This window comes from Sardina pilchardus, chromosome 23 (assembly GCF_963854185.1).
Source record: "Sardina pilchardus chromosome 23, fSarPil1.1, whole genome shotgun sequence".
Taxonomy (NCBI): domain Eukaryota; kingdom Metazoa; phylum Chordata; class Actinopteri; order Clupeiformes; family Clupeidae; genus Sardina; species Sardina pilchardus.
The window spans coordinates 4,283,866-4,309,143 of NC_085016.1; the positions used below are offsets into that span (position 1 = coordinate 4,283,866).

General features: G+C 45.9%; 2 protein-coding genes across 2 annotated transcripts; one reads left to right on the forward strand and one right to left on the reverse strand.

Moving 5' to 3' along the window:
- Positions 1 to 1,228: 1,228 nt before the first annotated feature.
- LOC134071417 (uncharacterized) lies at positions 1,229 to 18,985 on the forward strand. Its single transcript, XM_062528124.1, has 2 exons — positions 1,229 to 1,352; positions 15,765 to 18,985. The coding sequence occupies exon 2, from the start codon at positions 15,767 to 15,769 to the stop codon at positions 17,189 to 17,191; it is 1,425 nt and encodes a 474-aa protein (XP_062384108.1). The 5' UTR covers positions 1,229 to 1,352; positions 15,765 to 15,766; the 3' UTR covers positions 17,192 to 18,985.
- On the reverse strand, positions 11,725 to 12,702 carry LOC134071720 (putative nuclease HARBI1). The gene has a single exon (XM_062528554.1). The coding sequence runs from the start codon at positions 12,700 to 12,702 to the stop codon at positions 11,725 to 11,727; it is 978 nt and encodes a 325-aa protein (XP_062384538.1).
- Positions 18,986 to 25,278: the final 6,293 nt, after the last annotated feature.

The window sequence follows — 25,278 nt, forward strand, 5'->3', positions numbered from 1 at the left end:
TTAAAAACAGTGTCTTTTCGGTTCCGTTGTCAATGTGCGTCCACAACCTCGCGGCAGGCGTTCGAGTCCAGGCAGTCCGTTTCTCCTCCCGTTTTCCACTTCCGGGGTGAAAGGCCACTATTCTTTTTATGAAGTGTCTGCACCAATCCCCTTAGTTTGTTGATCAAGCAATTATTACAGCCTGCTGAAATGGATGGCTCACAGCTAGCCCATTCAGTCTTTTCCCACCCCACAGTTTAAAGTTGCACACACAGTCAACATCTCACGTCCAGTTATATAAACCCAAAGGAACCTCATAATAATAGTTTTACATTAGTCATATATCCCACTCCCCTACACTCACACTCAGTCATGTTTCAACACACTTTAAGTCAATATCACACAGGACTTCTCCTTAACTATTACAAAGAAACTATTCTGAATTAAGGGTCAATTACTTCTGTAAAATAAAGGTAACTACAGGATAATTATTACACAATTACTACATAAAGAAAGAGAAATCATGGCCATGTTACCTATAGTACCATTCAATATTTCAACCATTCAATTACCTACCATGTAATTGTGCTACTTTGCCTGGTAATAACTTTGCTCGTAAGTCTAGGGGGATTTGAATAGCTAGCCAAACTTCAGTGTAACTTACCCTGCATGTCTGTGATAACGTGGACGTGAAGCTATGTCTGTAGTGTGGGTAGGGGTGTGTGGGACTGTTGAAGGCCACAAGAGAAGATCTTACCAGCCCTGAAGGCTTTATCTTTAAAGCATGTTGAATATCCATTGTGTATGATACTGTGCTATACAAATAAATCTGACTTTGACTTTGTTTGGTAGAAAATTGACTGGTGTTTTGCAAATAGGCTGGTATAACCCACTTCAAGGACAGTTGGCTTGTTCTTTAAGGTGAAACAGAAACTGAGGGGGAATCAGCCTCCTTACTCTGCAGTTCAGACAGAAGTTTATTTAGAACAAGAACTATCAACTGTCTCTATCAACTTAGAAGAACCGTCTGAATGTGAAAGCATTTCCTGGGGTGGGGGTGTGGGGGTAGATAGATTACATTTTGGAGTCAACAACCAATTGCAGTTTTGAACCCCCCCCCCCCCCCCCCCCCCCCCCCACACACACACACACTACCCCCACCCCTGTAAATGAAAGAGTACAAGCACATAAAAAGCTGTGATATGCGAGTCCTGGAGAAAGACTCACTACTCCGAGGAAAGACGCACTACACAGAAGAAAGACTCACTGCATAGAAGAAAGACAATATTCAGAAGAAAGACTCACTGCATAGAAGAAAGACACTATTCAGAAGAAAGAGGAAACCCAGAGGAAAGACGCTCTACTGAATCTTGGTAAGTTGTGAGCTATTTCTCACAACCCCACTATTCATCAGGCAGATATTAAATATATGCATAAAATAACATAGACTAGGCCTATATGTAACCTTGTAGACTTCTGCATTGTCTTGTTTATAATTGAAGGTAACCCAAAACAAGCTTGGGATACTGTCCAAATATTATTCTGCACACACGTACAGCCAAGAATACACAGGGTGCGTCGTTATGTGATGTGAAAGCATACAGTACAGTATCCATTGGCCATAGTGGTGGCAATCTGGGATAGGTGTTGCGCCGATGTATCTGTGTAGCCTGCATGTGGGAGTGTGTCGTTAATCCGCTTGTGATTGGTCAGTTGTAAAAAAGACAGCAGTAAGGCGTTTTTCCGCTAGAAGTTGAACATTTCTCAACTTCGAGCTGCAGAAAAAAGACGGTTGCTGTCGCGTTTTAAAAGAAGCCAGCAACTTTTTTGAAAACACGCTCTACTCCATAGGGTTATAATGACGCCAGCAGCTGAGAAAAATACGCTTAGTCTGATGTGGTATATCCTACCGACCTGTAGGGGTCGCTATCATATGTTAATGAGTTGGATAAGGACAAGTGTACAATGTAGAATGAGAAGAAGAAAGTAAAGGATAAGTTCATACGTATTACTGCTCCGTGTGTTTTACTTACTACTTACAATACAACATATTGGCGACGAGGATGGCTCTACTCGGTATTACACCACCTCCTCCGTTTCTACAGTCACCAGGTGAACCAGCAATTGGCTTCGAGGCCTGGGAGAGGATTTTTGAAACGTACTTAATTGCGCTGTCTGACAAGGAGTTGGCGGACAAGAGAAAGCGCGCCCTGCTAATTCATTCCATTGGCGTGGAGGCTCAAAGGATTTTCCATACTCTTGAAACAGGGACTACATACGAAGAGGCACGCAAAGCACTCAAGGCCTTCTTCGTCCCTAAAGTGAACGTTGTGGCGGAAAGGAACAAGTTTCGCCTACGTAGCCAGAACGTTGGTGAGTCGATTGTGCATTATGTTGCTGCCCTACGTGAGCTCGCAGTTACATGCGAGTTTGGAGAGGTGACTGATGACATGATCAGAGACCAACTAGTGGAGAAGATAAATAGTACTAGAATAAGAGAACGTTTGCTTTTAGAAAACGGGCTGACACTGCAGAAAGCCATTACGCTGGCCAGTCAAATCGAAAGTGTACTTGCAGATGCGAAAGCAATGGCTAAGCAAGGGAATGACGCAGTAGTTGGGGCCGTGCAGGGAACTACTTTACGCAACGGAGGGAGACGCAAGCCCTCGCAGCACCATCGGCGGGAATCACGGTCGGTTCCCAAGTCTAGTGAACATGCAAATGCCTCCGCGGGTAAGAAATGCTACCGTTGCGGGTCATCAACTCACTTAGCAAACAGCTCTACATGCCCTGCAAAATCAGTTATATGCAAGCAATGCAACAAATGCGGACATTTTGCTAAAGTTTGCAGAAGCACTCCCACATCCATGGTCAAAGAAGTCTCTGATGTCACTGTTTTGAACATTGCTGATGGAACTGACATGCAGTCTAACAAACTGTGGTGCAATGTGTCACTTCAAGCTGCAGGTGGCACCAGAGTAAATACGAAATTACTAATTGACACGGGATCTGCTGTTTCTATTATACCTCAGTGCTTTTACAAAGACAATTTCAAAGACATTGCTTTAACAAACCCTACTGTGCGTCTTATGACATACACTAAATCTGCAATATCTGTGCTGGGCTGTCTCGAATTGAATGTGACTTGCAATTTCAAATCTGCTAAGGCTAACTTTTATGTCGTGCCAATGGGAACACCAATCCTAGGCATGGACCTAGTCACTGCCCTGCAAGTGGACATTACAAGCAGCTGCATCTCCAATTCTGCACCACCCTTGCCAGTGCAGCATACTACTACCCTTCCTGCACCGGGAGATGTTGTGCGCTTTGTCCATAAGGTGAAGATTCGTCCTGAGATACCTGCGATCCAGCAAAAGCTACGCCGTTTACCATTCTCTATCCGTGAGGATGTCTCTGCAGAGCTGCTGCGGCTAGAAAAAGAAGGCATCATTGAGAGTCACCTTGGGTCTCACCAATCCTAGCTATCAGGAAGAAAACTGGACAACTGAGATTATGTGTTGACTTAAGAGAGCCTAATAAATCAGTGGTCATCGATAGCCACCCCTTACCACACATTGAAGAGGTGTTTCACGAGCTAAGAGGTGCTCAGATGTTTTCTACTATAGACTTACAGAACGCTTACCATCAAATGCCATTGCATGTGGAGAGCAGAGACCTTACTGCCTTTATCACCCATGAAGGACTATTCCGCTTCACCAAAGTACCATACGGGTTAGCATCTGCTCCAAGTGCATTTCAGAGGATGATGTCACAAATCCTGGCTGGACTGCAAGGCGTCCAGTGCTACCTGGATGATATCATTCTATACGGGGAAACTCCAGAGGTGCATGAATATCGCCTCAAAGCAGTACTCCAGCGCCTACATGACAGTGGCCTTAAGCTCAACATGTCAAAGTGCCAGTTCCGAAAGACAGAGCTACCCTTTCTGGGCCATGTGATTTCTGCATCTGGCCTCCGGCCAGACCAAGGCCATGTCAAAGCTGTTGCTGATGCTCCCCCTCCACATGATGCTCCTGCATTGCGCTCATTCTTGGGCCTTACCTCCTTCTACTCCAAATTCATTCCAAACTATGCGGTGGTGGTGGAACCACTCCGAGCCCTACTGAGACAAGACTGTAAATACGAATGGACTGAGGATACACAGCAAGCTTTCTCTCAACTCAAGACACTGATAACTAATAGCCCAGCCCTTGCATTGTACGATCCAGTGTTGCCTACCATTGTTACAACTGATGCATGTGACTATGGCATTGGTGCAGTGCTTACGCAGCTCCATGGTGATGTGGAGAAAACTATCGCCTTTGCGTCCCGCACTCTTACAGACAGTGAGAGAAAATACTCCACAGTCGAAAAGGAAGCCCTTGCCTGTGTGTGGGCAACTGAACGTTGGCGCACGTACCTGTGGGGTGTTCATTTTACACTTCGGACTGATCACAGCCCTCTAACAACGCTGCTCACCACCAAGGGGCTTGGCAGAGCAGGTATGAGAATTGCTAGGTGGTCTGCAAGGCTCTTGACATTCAATTACACCATTGAGTATAAGCGAGGTTGTGACAATGTAATTGCTGATTGTCTCTCACGTCTGCCACTACCTGATACTGAACATGTGGACCCAGACATGGAAATGGTGGCATTGGTGTCTGACGATTTTGCTGCTGTTACTGTTGAAGACTTGACAACTGCATGCAGGGACTGTCCTGTCCTACAACAGGTGAAAACATACATCAGGGGAGGTTGGCCACGCACAGCCAAAGGACTTGATACAGCTCTCATGCCATATTTCAGGATTCAGACTGAGCTTTCTGAACATGACGAATGCATCATCCGCGGCACACACCGTGTTGTGGTCCCGAGAGATGTTCAGCCCAAGCTCATTCAAATTGCCCATGATACACACCAAGGAATTGTACGTACGAAACAGAGGCTGAGGGAGCTCTACTGGTGGCCAGGCATGGACGCTGACGTACAAGCTGCCATCAAGTCCTGCGTCACATGTGCTCAGCATGACAAGACTGCCGTTGTCAGAGCATCTCCACTGAACCCGGTAAGACTCCCTGATTCAGCATGGGAAAAGCTTGCAATAGACATTGTTGGTCCTTACCTCCGTGCTCCTCCTGATTGTCGTTACGCCATAACCTTAGTTGATTACTATAGCAAGTGGCCAGAGGTTGCATTCACTTCTGAGGTGACCTCTGCTACGGTCATTAAGTTCCTGTCTACTGTCTTCAGCCGTGAAGGGAACCCGCTGGAGTTGGTGACAGACAATGGGTCAGCTTTTGTCTCAGCTGAATTTGATGCATTCCTTGCCAGCCGAGACATCAAACACTGCCGCAGTGCAGTCTACTATCCACAATGCAATGGAGAGGTTGAAAGGTGGAACAGAGTACTCAAAGACTGCCTCCAGACAGCAGACATTGAAGGCAGACCTTGGAAGCAGTTTGTCACTGATTTCCTGTTCTCCTATCGTGCTACTCCCCATGCAATTACACAAGTCTCACCTGCTGAACTTCTGCATGGTCGTCCTCTGAACACAAAACTGAACATCAAAGGCCTTCCTACACGCACTACACAACTGGACCATGCAGCACTGAGAGACACTGTTCAGAAGAAACAAAACAAGTCAAAGGAATACACAGACAAACGTCGCAGTGCGCAGACTCCAACTTTTCAGGTTGGTGGCTTTGTGCGCATTAGGAAGCCTTTTAAGGTCAAGAAAGGTGTGCACAAGTTTACAAAGCCATTCCAGATTGTTGCGCAGAAAGGTCCTGCAACCTTCCTCCTCTCTGATGGTAAAGTCTGGAATGCCAGCCGTCTTGCCCCTGCTTCTCCAGGCACTCAAGTTGTGCCTCTGACTCCACACCCACCTGAAGAAGCACAACAGCCGTTGCAGGCTACACCACCTGTGACTGCTTTGCCACAGCGGAGACCTGTTCATGCCCCAGAGTGGCACAAAGACTACGTGACATAGACACTTTTTCAACAAAGAGAGAAAAGTGCACAGTTCACAAATTGCATTTTATTCTGTATTCTTACTGCTGTACGCTGTGTTGATTTGTTTTATAAGAAGTTACGTATAGGTTAACTATGTTGAAGTATATTGCATTTGCTGAATGTGTTGCTAGTGTTTACCAAAGAAGTTCTTCATGCTTACCATGCGCTGTATTGGCATGGTCTTTAAAAAGAGGGAATATGTGGTATATCCTACCGACCTGTAGGGGTCGCTATCATATGTTAATGAGTTGGATAAGGACAAGTGTACAATGTAGAATGAGAAGAAGAAAGTAAAGGATAAGTTCATACGTATTACTGCTCTGTGTGTTTTACTTACTACTTACAATACAACATCTGAACGTACCCTTAATTCGGTCGCGTCCATTCTGGAACAGCAAGTGTTTGTTTTCAGATGCAGCCAATTAGTTCATTAATCGACGTAGACATGCATTTTACTGTAGGTCTTGTGTGACTGAAATTGTTAAGCAGTGTTGAAATAAAATGTGTGAATGTGTTTTCTGTGTTAACTGGTGCAGTGCCCGTAGGCTATAATGTTTTCCAAGAAACTTTTAGCCCATGCGCATGCGGGCCATTTCAAGTGTCCGGCAAATGTAAACACGCACGATTGGATTTGGGTCACTGGCGAAAGTAGATGTAAACCTGCAATCCAAAAAATCAGATATGAGCACAAAATCGGAATTGAGCATATCCGATCTGCAGTCTAAACGCAGCCATAGAAAACCCTCTGATCTCTCAGGTAAAAACTGTCACGACCCGGCTCGTAGGCCATGACAAAGATGAGGACGCAGTGTGTTAGTACAAAATAATAAGTAATTTATTGTATTGACGAACGTAAAGTAACCAAACCGTAGAGTGTGGAAGTCAATAGCGTCAGTAGTGTGAAGTAAATGCAGGGATGCGTGATCAATGAAGTGAAGCGTGTGGCATGTAAAAACGCAAATGGGAGAATAAAGAAAAGCTCTCCCGGGTGACCAGGGGAAAGCCATTAGGCGCGTTCAAGTTGGCTGCGCAGCACAAAAACTGCGCAGCACAAGATGCACGTGGTTAAAAATCTGTCCACGATGGTCTAGATGGGCGTGTTTTCGACTCGGCAGTCGGTATCACATGGCCTCAACTTATCGCGGGAGCAAGGCGTGGCCAGGCGGCTGCTCCGCAAAAGAGCAGCCGGTCTGGAGGTACTGCGGAGAGCAGCGGAGCCTAGACCCTGCCTTCATGACGTCAGGTCTTTGCCCTAATTGGCTTTTACATCCCTGACGTGTGTGCAGGTGTTTAGATGCCTCCCCATATCCACAAGAGTCCGTGCGGGTCCGTGCCTCGTGATTCGTCACATGGTCAAGTCTAGCCAAGTCTACACTACGGGAAGTAGAGAGTGTACAACTTCATAGCAGCGTTTGCATCTCCGCCCCTGCTGCCACCGGCAGCTCTCGTTGCTGCAAAAGGTCATTTGGAGTTGAACTTGAACACGGCTATTTTAAAGGACGGGGAAACACCGGGCCCAGGTGTCTCCAATTCTGCAGATGGTCTGCCACGCCTACAGGAAACACACAAAGCACACGACAGGGCAAGCGCAGACAAGGCCAGCAGACCATCACACCCCCTCCCACAAAAACAGGCTCCTTAACGGAGTCCTGCCCATAATACAAGGCTATCAGCATGTTAATCAAGCCAACATAAATTAACATTCCCAAACACATTTAGAGCACCAAAACCAACATGAACTCAATTCCATCCCCTTAATTGATAATCTGTAACCTGGGGAGTGAAAGCTGAGGGCGCTACACCTGGGGAACCCTGGACAACGCGTCTGCCCCCACGCCGTCCGTCCCCCGATGCGGCGGACCTCCAGACAACAAGGACTGCAGAAAAGAGAGTGGTTTTCAAATTAAGACCATGAAAAAAAATGTCTCAACAGCCGGTCATAACACCCGAATGTCGAAACTTTTAATATTGACTGATGTAGCTTAACTGGTAAAACAAGTTGAAAACAACGTCCCCAACAAACAAATCCGTGCGCCAAGCCCATTTTCTCAGCAACACTGAATCTTGAAAATACGCAAGCTCTGTCCCTCGATTCACTTTTAGGTTGGCCCAACTTGGCCCAACTTGGCCAACCCAGCCAGTGAAGGGTTTAGCCTGCCGCTCAGCAACCAGCTCACTGAACAACCAGGCAACGCACTTTTCCAATAATTCTTACCAGCCGAACCGGCTCAGACTCAAACTTTGCCCGCGCCATTAGCGCTAGACTTGAGCATGTAGCAATCTGCCTTCCAGTGGCCACGTTTATGGCACAAATGACAAACCTTATCTGACTCACCTGAACTACTAGGCCCACTACTCGATTGAAAACGGCAATCAAGAGGAGCATTCTGATGGATTAACACATAATCATCAGCTAGAGCGGCTGCTTCAGCCGCAGTGCGCGCCTTCTGTTCACAGATATAGGTGGAAACAGGAGGGGGAACAGAGTTTTTAAACTGTTCTAGCACAACCAGATCGCAGAGACCGTCAAAATCTGAGACCTCAACAGAAGCACACCAGCGGTTGAAATAAGTTGTTAAATCCCGTGCAAATTCTAAATGGCTCTGTTTTGGACCTCTTTTCCACAATCTAAATTTCTGCCGATAGTGTTAAGGAACACGCTCATATATCTTCAACACGGCAGATTTCACCTTTTCATAATCCTGACCGTCCTCTGGCAACAATGATAAGAATGCCTCTTGCGCCTTACCACTGACCACACACTGAAGCAGTAATGCGCGACCGGAGCTAGGCCAGCTCCGCGCATCAGCTAAACGCTCAAACAAAAGAAAAAATGTTTCCGGATCGCTTTCGGAAAATTTGGGGACCAATTTCAAATTTCCCCGAACATCAAAATTAAGTGGATCAGACTGATCGCCGCTAGACTGCGACCCAGACCTTAACTGAGGCGCAGGTGTAACTTTACCCTCCCGGATAACCTGGAGTTTATGCTCTAAGTCTAAGCGCGTCTGTTCAGTCTCCTGACGCAACTTTTCAACTGCCAGGACCTTTTCGTTCTCGGCATTAACCTTATACTTGTCATGCCCAATCTGTAATAATAACAACTCTCTCCGTTGTTCGAAACTCAAGCCTTCCATTGACACCGTCAAAGAAGACGTACCTGTAACCGGTTCACGATCGACCAAGATCCCTGCAGCAACCAAATTACTTTTAATAATTGACTTGACCTTGTCCTTTACAAACTGACTGCTCACATCAAATTCGTAATGCTCTGCCAAATTGAGAAGCTGATCCTTAGTATACTGATCTAAAATGTCTTCCGACGGAGAAGCAAGAAAATCTTCTACCGTCGGCATTATGGCAATGTGCGCAACGCTAAACAAACAGTAAGTGTGTGACTCTGCACCAGCCCTCCAAATTGAAGGCCAAATAAAGACAATGGCCGCGTTTCCCAAACGCGATCTTTCTTAAGGACTTAAGAAGGCTCCAAAGAAGGAATCGCTAAGAAGGAGCGCTAAGATACGGGTGTTTCCCAAACGCGTTCTTAACTGCCTTCTTAGGAGAATCTTAAGATCAAGCCAAAGAAGCTTCCAAAGAAGCTCTTAACGAGAGCTGTTCACCACGGTGGTGCTGAAACTGAATCAATCGATGCCAGGCAAATCGATCACCCACCCCTTTATCAGCGCATAAGTCACACACCGCGCCCCGTCCTCTCACACAGATGCAATTAAGCTCAGGGGCGATATCCATGATGAGTAGGCTACTGAGTTAGTGAATTAGTTTCACATTGTGTGCTGATGACCATATATATGTAAAATAAAAAGAAAAGAAAAGAAAAGAAAAAATAATACAAATAAAACCACAAGTAGCCTAGTTGCGTGTCTACGCGCGTCTCTACCGCTAAAATAAAGTGTTTGCACGTGGATGTAGCATTAAGTTCATTTTGATAACGTGCCATCAGGTGTATCCAAGTAGTAATCAAGCCAGTTAGCGCATATATACCACCGTGAATATTGGCACACACATGTGAGAATGGAAAATAAAAAGAACAAGCGGGCACCGGCGTTCAGCGCGGAGGAGATGGGCGTGTTGGTGGACGAGGTGTGGCAGCACCACGAAGTGTTATTTGGTGGAACCAAAGGCAAAAAGAATATCACGGTGAAGAACCGTGCATGGCAGGCCATAGCGGAGAAGATGTCACCCTCCAGCCCATGTGGCCTGCGTGACTGGGGTGCTGTGCGAAAGAAGTGGCAGGAATTCCAAAGCCAAACCAAAAAAAAGAGTGCCAAGGTGAGGAGGGAAGCCATGGGCACGGGTGGTGGAGCACCGGGCGGGACGACCCTCACTCCCGATGAAGAAAAAGTCCTGTCCATCATTGGGAAGACGGCCTCTGAAGGCATCACAGGGGGCATTGATGTTGAGGGGGACGAAGGCCTCTCAGACAATGAAGAGGAGCCATCCGGGAGCAGAGCAAGGACATGTTCGCCCACAATAGAGGACGAGCCCACACAGCCGTGCCCTGTCCCCGCCCAACCGAGCCTTGTCCCCGTATGCCAACCAGCAAGGCCCGGTGTCCGCATGCGGGGAGGCTTAAGGCGGCCGGCTATAACCACCTGCACCTGCAGCGAGGCGCTGGTGCGCTTGGAGAGGGAGAAGCTGGTGGTGCTGCGAGGGATAGAGGGCCAGCTCACAACACAAACGGCCCTTCAGCAAGAAATGGTCCGGATGAAGCAGGAGAGGTTGGAGCTGCACCGGAGACAACTGGCGCTTGCCGAGGCACAGTACAACCGTCCCTCCATCAGCGTTCCTATCATCCTTCCCCATGGTGCGGGACATGTCTATTTGTTATCTGCATTACCCAATGTATCCCGTTCAATGTCATTAATCAATCCCCCCTCATTGCAGGTGACGCAGACGCCCAGTGAAACCGGAGACGGCGATGGAGGGACTCAACATCAATGCCCCCTGTGATGCCTTCAGAGGCCGCCTTCCCAATTATGGAATTTTTCTTTATCGGGAGTGAGGGTCATCCCGCTCGGTGCTCTTTCGCACACTCACCCAGTGACGCAGGCCACATGGCCTGGAGGGTGACATGTTCTCCGCTATGGCCTGCCATGCACGGTTCTTCACAGTGATATTTGTTTTTCCTTTGGTTCCACCAAATAAAACTCCTCCCCCATTATGCTTTGTGTTGTGAGGATCATTTTGCATTGAAATGAGTGTAATGCAGGGTATGTGAGAGTTTACTCAAATAGCGTCACACACAAAATGAACAACCGCTTTTCATATAGACCAACAGCGAAGTGAAGTTTGACTTTTTAGAATCATGACTATTTCTGTAACATAGCGGAGTAGGTGTGGCAGACCAACCGAATGCAAAGTTACATGTGCACCCAGGTGTAAGTGCTTCCTTGTTTCGGCACGCAACGTCAAACGGCTTGCCACTGCAAAGATGCAATGCAAAGAAGTATGTCTGTCTCTATGAGAGACAGAACCAGTTCTGGTTCTGACTGCTCTCTCTCAGAGACACAGAGAGAGAGCAGACAGAACCAGAACTGGTTCTGGCTGTTCTCTCTCTGAGAGAGCAGACAGAACCAGAACTGGTTCTGTTTATTTATTTCAGCCTTCAGGCCTGACAGTTGATATGGGTGGTGTGGTGGTTGTGGGTTGTGGGTTTATGGTTGACTGCTTGGTGACTGGTGGTGAAGGGGTAGGGGCTGTGGGTGTTGGACATCAGAAGAGGTTGACGAGTTCCTGCCTGGTCTGAGCACCGGCCTGATGGAGCACTGCTCGCACATTCTGGGGGGCGGGGATCGGGGCTTCGTCCTCTGAATGTTCCTCCTCGTCATCCACAGGAGGCGGCTCATCTGCACCAACGCTCACTGCGATGTTGTGCAGCATGGCGGTGACAACAATCACTTGGCAACACTTGCGTGGAGACAAGCGCAGCCCCCCCGACGAACGATGAAGGCACCTGTAGCGGGACTTCCACGTGCCAAACACCCGTTCAACCCTCGTCCTGGTGCGTGTGTGGGCCTCATTGAACCTCTCCTCCTGTGGTGTTGCTGGGTTGGTTACCGGCGTCACGAGGTAACTCCGGAGAGGGTAGCCACTGTCCCCTAGGACGACACTCCGACCAAACTCTCCTCTGCCAGCCTTCTGCCCCACAGCGGAGTTGGCCCAAATGAAACTGTCGTGTGTGCCTCCTGGCCACCTGGCGACGATGTCAGTAATGAGGCCGTTGTGGTCCACCACCACCTGAGTGTTGATGGCCGCGTAGTGCTTCCTGCTGATCCAGCACGGATCCACCAGGGAGGGATTGAGGATGGGAATGAGGGTGCCGTCCACCACACCGATCACCCGGGGGATCCCAGCCACTGCGTGGAACCCCTGATGGGCCTGGCGGACCTCGTCCCGTGTGGTGGGCATCTTAATGTGCGTCCGGGCATGGCGCAGGAGAATGGGTGTGACAGCTGCCACACTCCGGGACACAGACGCCTTGCTGAGACCGGTGCCGTCCCCCACCACCTCCAGAAAGCTCCCCACTGCGTAAAAACGCAGAGCAGCCAGGAGCTGCACCTCCGGGCTGAGAGCAAAATTACGGCGGGTTGCTCTCTGAATGTGAGGAGTCACCAGAGTGACCAGCCGTCGGATGGTCGCACGGGGCAGCCGGTATTTCTCCTGGACAGCCCTGTCTGACAGCACGTCCATCGGAGAGAAGTGCTGGCGCACGTATGCATTAATATAAACGATTTGGCTTCGCGCTCGGCGACGCTGTTGGTTGGCAGCGAGAATGTGCTGTATAGCAGCCATGGTTTTTCGCACATGCGAACTTTGGCAACGCCTTTATATAGAGTAGCAGGTGGAGCCTCTCTGGATTAGGTTCAGCTGTGTTCAATTGCATTTGTTTCCTTGATATCTGTGAAATGCCACAGGGTTGTTGATGGGGTTTTAATGTGTAGTACTATAAACTCATAAACGTGTAATTCAGTAACAATTTTTACTTTACTCTACTATGAGCCTATGCCTCTTGCGCCACTGGTCCATAGCTACAGTATGAGCGCATTTCAACATTGAACATTGTTTTATTGTTTAAAAAAGTGGAGGATATACATTTCCCTGACGCAGCTTGATCACTGCAGCCTAGAAATGTAGATGCCCCTAGCGGCAGGCTATGATCACTGAGCATTTGATCGCTAAGAAGGCTGTTAAGAGTGGGTCAGCTCGATCTTGCGTTTCCTTCTTAGTGAAAGATCTTATTAAGCTAAGAACGACTTCGGGAAACGCGTTTTTCTTTCACAGCGTTCTTAAGAGCGCTCCAAAGAAGATCTTGGCGTTAAGAGCTTCTTAATTTGTTTGGGAAACGCGGCCAATGCCGGTCCCGCTAACTAACGCCCCATAACCTACCTATTTAAGCTGCGGCCTACCTCTTCATGCAGTTACTGGCGGTGGGTACTTAAGTGCCAAAGCCCAGTAGGGAGAAAAAGCAACCAGAAACTGGCGACTCATCACACCCCATGGATACACTCCCGAGACAATTGCTCTGACCGCTTTCACCACAACACTAAACAATCCCCCCCCGACGAAGTCCAAAAGGGCCAACGCCGCTTCACCTAACAAGGGACACACATCGCTTACACCTCGAGTCACACTCTTACTTACCTCAAACACTGCACACAAAGGTTTAGCTTTCAAATAACGCAATATAATCAAAAAATCGCTTCAAACACACTGCGCCTTCAAAAAAAAGACTTCCCATCAGTACTAGAACTACACCTGAGCAGAATCTAATGGAATCCCCACTATCAAGTGACGTGACGAATGACGACACGCCGTTCACAAATTCGACCCGCCGCACTCCGACAAAACCGGAAAGCTATACAAAACAATTTAACAAAAACGAACAGGGGCCGGTTTCCCGAAGCCTTCTTAACGCTACGTAGTTCGTAACCTCTATCTTAAGCTCTACCTTAAGTACCTCACGCATTTCCCAAAACCTTCTTTGCTACGAATGTCTTTCGCACGTCGTTCGTTGGTAAGAGTGGTCTGGAGCACTCTCAGACCTCTCTTAGCTGCACCTTAGCAATGTTTCGACTCGCGACGCTAGTCGCCGCCACTGTACCCTACAGCAATTTCCGTTACGCATCCAACTCATATGATACAAAATCACTATTTTGGTTCGCCAATGATTTTATGTAAGTATGCTAATTTAGAAAATAGTTTCTGGAAATGTTTTGATGCAAATATGAAACGTGCACGCATTTGAAAATAGTTAAAAGCGCTTTATTCTTTGCTTCCCCCCACCGTCCTACAATGTTTAGGCCTAATGTGCGGGCTTGCTGTCATATTTAATGTTAACCAAAGGCACACAATACTGAATGAGGATGTTGGTCAATCAGCTGTGATTAAAAATAAGTCTACATAGCCTATTTCAACTAGAAAAGCACAAACCTCCCCCAAGCAAACACATGTAGCCTACGCCTCCTGCATCCAGACGGTGATACGAATCACTCACAAAATTAAATAGTTTCTTCCTTGGGTCATTTCAGATCTTCCCTGGAAATTTAATCGAAATCCATCTTTAACTTTTACAGTTAGCCTATCTTGCAAACTAACGGACAAACAAACAAACAAACAAACAAACTAGAAAAGCACTCAGAGAGCGCAGACCTCTGCTTTCAAACATAACGCGTTCGAATCTTTTTATCCATGCGGGAAACAAACTAACACACCAACAAACAAACCCAGATGAAAACATAACCTACTTACCTACGTAGATCATTTAATTTCTAGACTACGTTTTTTATCATTGTATGCTAATAAGTTCATCCACGTTGAAGTTGCGTGAATGTTTTGGGGGCGATAGGCTATTATAAGCAATGGTTTTGGTGCAAAGAACGCTTTCATAAGTCTGTCAAGCCTCCGCGTGAAATAAAAAATCGATTTCTGAGCAATCGATGTCACCTAATTCAGCACCTTCATGGTGGACAGTGCCTTATACGTCGGACGTAAGGAGCTTTTCGTAAGAAGACTCCTAAGTGATAGTTCGGGAACCACGACTAGAAAGGTAAACAACTTTGGTAAGTTATACCTTTGGAGTCTTCGTAGCTCGCTAAGAGTGAACGTTATCGGGAAACCGGCCCCAGGTCACTAAATTAGACGAGCCCCCACTTTGTCACGACCCGGCTCGTAGGCCATGACAAAGATGAGGACGCAGTGTGTTAGTACAAAATAATAAGTAATTTATTGTATTGACGAACGTAAAGTAACCAAACCGTAGAGTGTGGAAGTCAGTAGCGTCAGTAGTGTGAAGTAAATGCAGGGATGCGTGATCAATGAAGTGAAGCGTGTGGCATGTAAAAACGCAAATGGGAGAATAAAGAAAAGCTCTCCCGGGTGACCAGGGGAAAGCCATTTTAAAGGACGGGGAAACACCGGGCCCAGGTGTCTCCAATTCTGCAGATGGTCTGCCACGCCTACAGGAAACACACAAAGCACACGACAGGGCAAGCGCAGACAAGGCCAGCAGACCATCACAAAACACATTGGGAACAGGAACGGTACATATGTGAACATACAGTTTTACATAGCAATAACAGGTACTCATAACCTATTGTTAGTTGTATTGTGCGAATTCACAAAGGTCAAACCAAAATGTCAAGACACACCAACTTATGGTAACTGACTCCATTTTCCAAAAAAGTGAGCCTAGCTTTACATGTTTTGGTGTGTGTCTCTGTTTTCTGAGAATATTTGTTTTTCTGTCTTCACAGAAATGGGGGCAGCACAGTCCATCCCAGTGGTCGGAGAAACCGTTACTGTTATTGATAGCGGTGTCAAGATTGTTGCAGCTGCTTCCTGTGCTCTTGCAGGAGAAATATTGGATTGTCAGAGGGCCAGAGATGATGCCAAAAAGTTTGCAGAAGCTGCCGGAAAGTCTTGGGTGGAGTATTCCGAGAGAAACGTAATCGCTGCTCCAACACGTGCCTATCTTCACGCTGTTACTGGTGACACAGATGAAGCGAGTAGAGTAATGAAGAAGATGGGTAATTCAGTTGTGGAAGTCATTGACAACACTCCAGTCGTCGGGCACGCTAAGGGCGTTGTTCACTACATAGCTGGCGATACAGAGCGTGGGCATGCGTGCATGAAAGGTGCCAGCCGTACGGTAGCGGTGGCTGGAGTTGGCGCTCTGACTGGGGGACTTGGAGGAGGAGCAGTTTTAGCCGGCGTAGCTGCAGCTTCCTCTGGTGTTACGTATGACACAACGGTAAGTATTATTCAGAGCAGTGGAGAAAAAGAAAAACGACCTTATGGAGTTGTAACTGCTATCGACAATGCCGTTAAATCGGCTAAAAACAAAGATGGTTATGGTCTGATAGATTCAGCAATAAACATCGGATACACCCTAACCGGAGACTTTGCTACCGGAGCTGCTGCTGGGACGTCCATTAGGAAGCTAAACAAGGCCTCAAAGGAAAGGAGAGCGTTGAAAAACACAATGGGAGAAAAAGCCGCCAAAGACACTATTGGCACTGCCAAGAAGTTTAAGAAGGAAGTACAGAATAATGTTAAGGGAGATGCCCACGTTATGACGAAAACGAAAGACCTTAGAACGGGGAAAGAAGCTTATGGGACTAGTAAACGGTGCAGACAGCAGATTGCAGAGAATGAGTTCAAAGCGAAAGGTAAAGAGAGTGGCTATAATAGTGTAACGGAAGCTAGGAAAGGGAAAGTTGGTGAATTTCCCAGAGCGAAAGGAATCCTTGAAAAAAGAGCCAATGAGGTGGGATTAGATGTTACACGAAAGGTTAATCGAGCTCTAAATGCTTGTGCTGAGCACGAGGCCTTTGAAAACCTGGGTTGTACTGGCGATGAGGCTCCAGTTCGCACAGTTAGTGTTGAATATCGTAACAAGGGTTACAGAACTGTACCAAGATGCGACAACTGTGAGCAGTTTGGAGATCTGATGGGACATGTGGCCACTGATGGGCCTCAAATGCCAGTCCCCACACGCCAGTTTGTTCTCGACAGATCGCTGCCTGCCGTCAAATCTGCAGCTTTGTATGCAGGCGCTGCAGTCGTAGTCTGTGCCGTGTGTGGTGACGATGAGGATGACTGTACTTGCTTAAAGACTGTGGTGAAGGTGGTGAAGAAGAGGCCTATTATTATACGTTTTGATAAGTTGACTTTGAGTTGAGTTGAACTTGCATTTTTTAAGTGAACACAGCTTGTTTATTCTGAGTAAGTAAGACTTAATGACGTATACACTTTTGACATAAATACTTTAGCTTTATTTTAGCTTAACTTGCCTTAACTAATTTGCTTCGGAGTCATTGGAATGGTTATTTGACTTATTTTGGGTTGTATGACGGCTGTCTCGCTTCCCCCTAGCGCCTTTGAGCGGAAACACCACGCATACAAGTTTTGTGCCCCCGGGACTTCCTAACAGAAAGTCTCCAGCCTGGCGATCATGCTCATGAAAAGGCAGACTGACCGATTGGGGAGTTTTGTACAATATACACGCTAAAGCTGTAGGGGAAGCTCTACAGAGAAATCTGCAAGCATAAAACGACCGAAAACAAAAAAGTGAAACCGGCATTGAAATTGCCAAACCTGCATAGTTTCCCTTTAAATCTGTTAAAGATTTATATTTTGGAACATTTGTAGCTATGGGATAATGTAAGAAATTATTTTGTTCAGATTTGAGTGAAATCTGTCTGTGTGACAAACTGCGCAGGAGGCTCCACAGGAAATGGAGGCAAGTGCAGCTATAACAAAAACTCAGTAAAAATCCTCTTTAGAGAGAGGGAGAGGGAAAATAGTTTTCACATAATGTGTTTAATCCTGTTTGGAAAATGCGTGTAATCTGTATATTCGTTAGTTTGGAAAATAAACATGTTTTGACATATATGTTGTACGTGTCACTAGATATATAATCACACTTGTGTGCAGTGTATGGAAAAGGTTTGCGATAAGAAAGGCCAGGGGTAGACAGCCACATCTACAGTAGGAGATTGTGGATAGGATGGTGAATTGCAAGTACAGGTGATTTACTTAGCAAAATTGACCGCAGGGCCAAATCCGGCTCAAACTGGTATCATGTAGATAGATACTGTAGATAGACAAATGCAGTATCCTCCGGAGTATCTTGTTTTCTGTGTAGTTAAAGATGCAAAAAGCATTTCCTGTAGTAAACAATAAACGTTCCTCCTGGATTTATATGCTCTGCCCTGCTTTCCATTTGTTTGATGTGTTGTGTAAAGTTTTCATTTTGAATGATTTGTGAATGATCTGAAGACATTACTTGGTTGAGCATAAAACTGTTAGACGATTCATTGACTTTGTGTTTCAGAAATTATTGACATATGTATTCTTATATATTTTGATAATCTGAAAAAGCGTTGCGAAATATAATCATGATTGATGAAACATTATATACAGTATAATATACTGTATTTGATAACCCTGAAACATGTGTTCTTATATTGATGATCTTAAAACATATGTTCTTATGTACAGGTATTAATGATCTACAAAGCTCTTGTGTACAAAATGTATATGAAAGCTGGAACTGCTTTCTCTAGACCCGAGTGCACACCTCAAGTTCTGTTTTGTTATTCTGTTCAAAAGTTTTGTTCTATTTAAAATTTCCGTTGCCCTTTAAACATGTCTGGCTGAGAAAAAGCCAGGGTACAAATGTTATGCTGGGTAAAGCCAGGGTACAAATGTTATGCTGGGTAAAGCCAGGGTACAAATATTATGCTGGGTAAAGCCAGGGTACAAATGTCATGCTGGGTAAATTGTCATGCTGGTTTAGAAGTATTGCGGTTTTGATCCATGTGTAAATGGCAAAGCTGCATCCAGAGGCCCTGCTTGTATAATCCCACGTATAAAGGAAGCCCCCCAGACATAACTCATCAGAGTCTGGTGTCGTGGACCTCTCTGTGTTGTATCATTCTCTCTCTTTACAAAGATAATACAATTGATCGTCATTTGGAATCACTGGGTCTTGTCTTTATTTGCGCAGAAACATACAACAATATACAACAGTATACATACTACAGCACATTGCAAGAACTGTCAGAGGTTTTGTGAATGTACTGTAGTTTAAGAATGGGCTTTAGAATGATAAGAAACGGCCGAAAGGGTTTAAAATATGCGTTTTAGCGATTAGGGAACACAACAATGTTCGGAGATGATGATTGATTCAGAATGATCCAGAGTGATTCGGCCTATTCATGTGTGAAATTTAATTTGTGTTGCCTAGGAGTCAAGCAGGCATGTGTGACCATTTCAGTTCACACTGTTTATCAGAAGTCCATTTTGTAATGTGTTTTACTTTATCAACATTATCAGTGTGTGTGTTTGTGTGTGTGTGTGTGTGTCTGTGTGTGTATGTTTGAGAGAGAGAAAGAGAGAGAGAGAAAGAGAGAGAGAGAAAGAAAGAGATAGTCAAGTCAGCATGACTAGTGTGTCCTGCCTACGAAGAGATGTGTCCATCTAAGGCATGTGTGAACTCGGCAATGTGGACTCTGGAGTCTTGCTGACCGGCTGCGTGCGTGCTGCAGCTCTGCTCTCAGGGCTCTGGACATGCCCCGACACCACGGACCCAAAGGTCCAGCTCTGAACGCCTGTGGATGAGAGTGACCAGGGAGATGTGTCAGTGCAGTCATTTCCTGTGTGTAAGCCGTAGGACAGTGTTTTATGCAAGTTAAAAGAAACAACACCATATGTAGGCTAAGGGATAATTAACGATGCGCCGTGCGTTTATGGGAAATTATCTCCCTCAACAATGGAATTCTCTTCTCTGATTGGCTGATGGGGTGGCCATTAACTTCGTATAACCTGCTACCTTTGAAGTAGTTCCCGTATCACACTTGAATATTAATTCGCCAAACTCGTTGCGAAGTTTAAATGAACTGTCACGTTGCATCCAAGCTGAGATACAGACGTGCAGAACCATAGTAACATTGTAGCATATGACAGAGGTTGATTGTAGCTAGTTGGATGCCATGTAGTCTAGGCTATAAAAGTAGCGATCTTTCAAAGTTAATGTTAATCAGAATCCTGGGATATGCCCGCTTGACAACGAGAGAGATAGAACTAACGACTGGCTTTTAGTCGTAGCAACCAGCCATTTAGAACTAACGACTGGCCTTTGGCCATAGCAACCATCCATTTAGAACTAGTAACGGCAGTTTTGTCCTGCAAGTAGAAAGTTGATATGTGGCGGAAAGTAGTCCCACAGTCAAGACAGTTTTAGCGATGTTAACGGACGCAACGGTGGAATAAAACTATGTTCTAAATATACAGGTTATGAATACAAACGGGAGATAAGCGGGATAACGGCCTTCGAGGTCGACCGGTTCGATGGAAATAATGGCACGGCGGAGGTAACTCCGTCTCCGTGCTTCGCACGTCGCCGGAGTTCTAGACCTCCACCTAGCCATTATTTCCAGAGCCATATAAAGAGAGAGTTGCGACAACTCCATTGACGCTAATGTTCCATATTTTCTCAACAATAGTTCCCGGAAGTTAGGATCGAACACTCGTTAACAGACCGTAAAAGACGGTTATTTTATGATTCTAACGAACAGTCAAAATCGCTTCCAGGAACTATTTGAACTACTTGAAGTTACACGAACCACGTCACAAACCGAATTTTCTGTACCCGGGTTGTCGCAACTCTCTCTTTATATGGCTCTGATTATTTCCATCGAACCGGTCACCTCGTCGGCCGTTATCCCTTACATAATGCACGTTCGAAGTGGTAATAAGGTCCCGAAGCCGCAGGCGGAGGATAAGTGCTTCATTTTCCTATAAAGTATAAAGAGTTGATTATCCCGCTTATACCACTGCTACTATCATTTTTGTTTATATTGCGGCTGTCTTAGATACAACGTTGCTGTTTTACCGTTACATACACATTGGCAAATTAATATTCAAGTGTAATAAGCCCAAAAGAAGGGAACTAGCCTACTTCATAGCCGTGCGGTATATCGAAAAATAATGCACGTTCCAAATAGCGCATCACAATAGGAAATTTGACCAAGCAGTGGTATAATAATAACATAACTAACCCCCGTGTATTCATGGCTGAAGAAATGTTGCAAAATCGATGAATAAGTCGCGGCTGATAGTTTGGACTTTTCCACCTCTGCAGCACCAGCGTACTCAAGATCCATCTCTCCTCTGATAGGAGGATGCTAGCGGGGAAGAGGAGGCTGCCAGGCCTAAGCCTGCTCTATGGACTGACTTACTTTCTAGTTGCACAAAGTTCGCATATATTGTCGTAGGTTCTGTCATCAGTGGCACATATTTTTTCTCCGCTAGGCGAGCAGTCCATCAGCTCTCTGTAATCCACACATTCAGCCTGAACAGAGTGAAGAGTGACATTTTATACACACAAATATTCACATGTGTAACCTGTGTTTTGTTTCAATGACATGGTTTAGCCATAGGGAGGGAGGCATATACTTATCACACAGATACTGTACTTTACCCACACATACACACACATAATCATACACATACTGTATGCACAGTCAAAAGGTCACAAGCACACACACACACACACACACACACACACATTCTTACACACAGGCAATCATGCAGTAAATACACAATATAAATCCATGTACACATGTGCACACACACGCACACACACCAACATGGAAGGTGTGACAAAACGAATGAAGTGATGTACAGTATAATAAAATGAGTGGACATTTACTTTTGGGTCCCATTCTCCTTTGCTCCCCAGGACAGACCGAGCGAGCCGTAGTGGTGGAGTTAAACTAAAGGCTCCATAACGGTTTAACAAAGCGTCCGTGAAAGGACCTGATTTGCAATGATAGAGAAATACAAAAACAAGAGGAAAGGAGAGAGGAGTGTGGGTGAGGGAGATGTGAGTGAGACATTATTTCTATAATTATTATATTATTGTATATAGTTGTATAGTTGTGGGTGTGGGAGAAAGAGAGAGAGAGAAAGAGAGAGCGTAAGAGTATTTACCAGAGAAGTAGAGTAGAGCGCAGAGGGTGATGGTGATGCTGAGCTTCATGGTGCCTTCAGAAGGAACAGCAGTGTCGTCTCAACAGTATGGACACGTCGTCCCCCCAGCTGCCCTTAAATACCCTCCTCATCTCTTACTTTCTGCTCCCACCCCTCAGTGGACATCGTTGTGTGTGTGAGTGTGTGTGTGTGTGTGTGTGTGTGTGTGTGTGTGTGAGAGAGAGAGAGAGAGAGAGGCAGAGTGCATGTGCATGTCGTGACTATGTACGTGTTTGTGTGTGTGTGTGTTTGAGAGAGAGAGTTCATGTGCATGTTGTGACTATTGTGTGTGTGTGTGTGTGTGTGTGTGTGTGAGTGTGTGCTTATGATGGTAAAGTAAAAAGTAAATTAAGGTATCTTTGCCATTTGCTTCTTGTCTGTATAGGAGTGATAGGACATGAGTGTTGCAACAGCAAGAATTACACAACTCACACACATAGACACACACACACACACACACATTTTCCACCTGCTGTAAGCAGTTGAAGAACACTGACATAAAATATGATATTTCACGACATCTAAAGATAGCTTGTGGATCAGAGAATATAGCAATTAAAAACAACAAGAAACAATAAACAGTCTTCACAATAAAAAAACACACTCTGTCAACAACTCTGAGAGACAGCTTAGTACTGTAATACAGTATAAGTGTGTGTGTGTGTGTGTGTGTGTGTGTGTGTGTGTGTGTGTGTGTGTGTGTGTGTGTGTGTGTGTGTGTGTGTGATTATGGTCAGCCTGCCCTGTGTCCTGCAATGGTATCAACTGAAGGAGAATATTACAATAATAGAAAATAACCATGTAAAATGATAAACTAACCCTGTCTGCACTATTGCTGTATAATACACACACACACACACACACACACACACACACAAACACACACACACAAAAAACCAGATGTCATGACCGTGTACAGATGAGTTGTTTCTCACAGGGGGACACAAGTTCGCAAGTGCAACATATTGCAAAACAACAAACGAACTCCATAACAACGTGATGACGCTGTGTGTTCTCACACTGGTCAGATGGTAATCTCACTGATGATTGGCACACCTTCGATTCTGATATGTGTGTGCGCCCACACCCACCAGAGAGAGAGAGACAGCGATTTCTCAATGAAGCTACCATTGTCTCAGCAGAAACCACACAAACACTCCATATCCTCACACACACACACACACACCACACAGCCTAACACACATATAGCCTGATACCCCCTCAGTTTTACCACACACGGCACAGCTAGGGACATTCCAATCTGCTGAAAAGGTGAAACGGACGTTGAGTCCGGGATTTTAGCATAGGAGGCTAGTCATATTTTTATGGAACCCTATGGGGAAAGTGGCGAAACTGCCCAGAAGAAACTCCTAATTTGGGAAAACAGTCAGGCCCCTGCAATTAGACTAAGCCTGTTATGAACATATTCTCACAGCAAGTCACAGTTCTTCGCCACGTAACTGAATGACAGTTGTTATGCTAAACTAAGGTTAGCAAATGTTCGGTGTTTCACGTAAGTATAAGAGAATTCACGCAAGAGATGAAATCATTTAGCTTACCTTTGACTATTTCAACAGGTTCAGGATTTTTGGGGGGCCAGCACGGGGGTGGAGTGGCCCTCAGGGACCACTGGGGCTACATGCCCACCAAGTTTCATGTGCCCCGGTGTTACGTTTTTTTTTTTTTTTTTTTTAAGTATATTTTTTGGGCTTTTATGCCTTTAATGATAGGATAGTGAAGAGAGACAGGAAGTGAATGGGAGAGAGCGTTGGGGTGGGATCCGGAAAGGACCACGGGGCGGGAATCGAACCCGGGTCGCCGGCGTGCGGTGCAGGTGCCCCAGCCAGTCGCGCCACTGCCGGGGCCAAAATTCAGGAAGTTGACGGGAATAAAGAATGGCGGCGGTCATAATAAATATAGAAGGCTTGAAAGAGCAGCAAGATTATTATGGAACATCATCAACCAACTGAGAGCAATTGCATTGATAATCGGGTGCTTGATTTTATACACCTGCAAGGGACCTGATGAAACCCATGAAGACATCAATGACATGCCTCTTTATGGAGAGGAAGTGATCCCTGTAAGTCTGAATTGTTCTGGGGAAACTGATCCTTGTAGTGGTTGATAAGTCGTAGTGGATCAAAGTGGCAGCCCAATGAATACGCAAGAATTAAAAACACAGAGATGATGCTGAAATTCTTTATTGTGTCATACGGACTCTGGAGTCTCTCTGACCCACTGTGAACGACAGCAGCTCTGCTCTCAGGTCCGTTAACATCTCCCGTTAAAACGGATCCAAAGGGAGTTCAACCCCGATGAAGATCTGTGGATTTTCACTCATCTGTGGATGACAGTGAAAAGAGAAATGTGTCAGTGTGTGTGTGTGTGTGCATAAAACTGAGGTTGTGTCCTCTCTCATAGAAAACCACTGAACTCTGACTTCCTCAGATATCTCCTCCATCAGCATACCTATACTCAAATCAGTCTTCTTGGCCATGTATACTTGCGTATACAAAGAATGTGGTTTCTGCATTTATCCCATCTGTGAATTAGTGAACACACACAACACACAGTGAACACACAGTGAGGTGAAGCACACACTAACCCGGAGCAGTGAGGGGTTAGGTGCCTTCATACAGCGGCGCTCGGGGAGCAGTGAGGGGTTACTGTAGGTGCCTTGCTCAAGGGCACTGCAGCCGTGGACTAGTCAGGGAACGAACCGGCAACCCTCCGGTTATAAGTTTGAAGCCCTAACCAGTAGGCCACGGCTGCCCCAAGATATACTGTACAGTACATCTCTCCTCTGATAGGAGGATACTAGCGGAGAAGAGGAGGCCTAAGCCTGCTCTATGGACTGATCTATCTGGAAAGTACAGTGGAGATTTACCCATAAGGATGTGGCAGCCACCCTCCGGCCATACGTCCCAGGCGGCCGAAGGCTCCTTGCAATCCTGGCAATCCTGGCCGGTTCGGATCACGAAAGAACGGTGGAGGTCCCATGCCGAGGAGCGATGAACGTCGTTCCCGGAGGCGGGGTTCCTCTTCCTCTGCGAAAGCAGGCCCTGATTGGGAATGAGAGAGAAAGAAAACAAGAGGAAAGGAGGACAAGAGAGAAGTGGTGAAGGGGAGAAAATAAGAGATAAAGAGAGAGAGAGAGAGAGAGAGAGAGAGAGAGAGAGAGAGAGAGAGAGAGAGAGAGAGACAGAATGGTTCAGTCCCTGCTTTACAGAA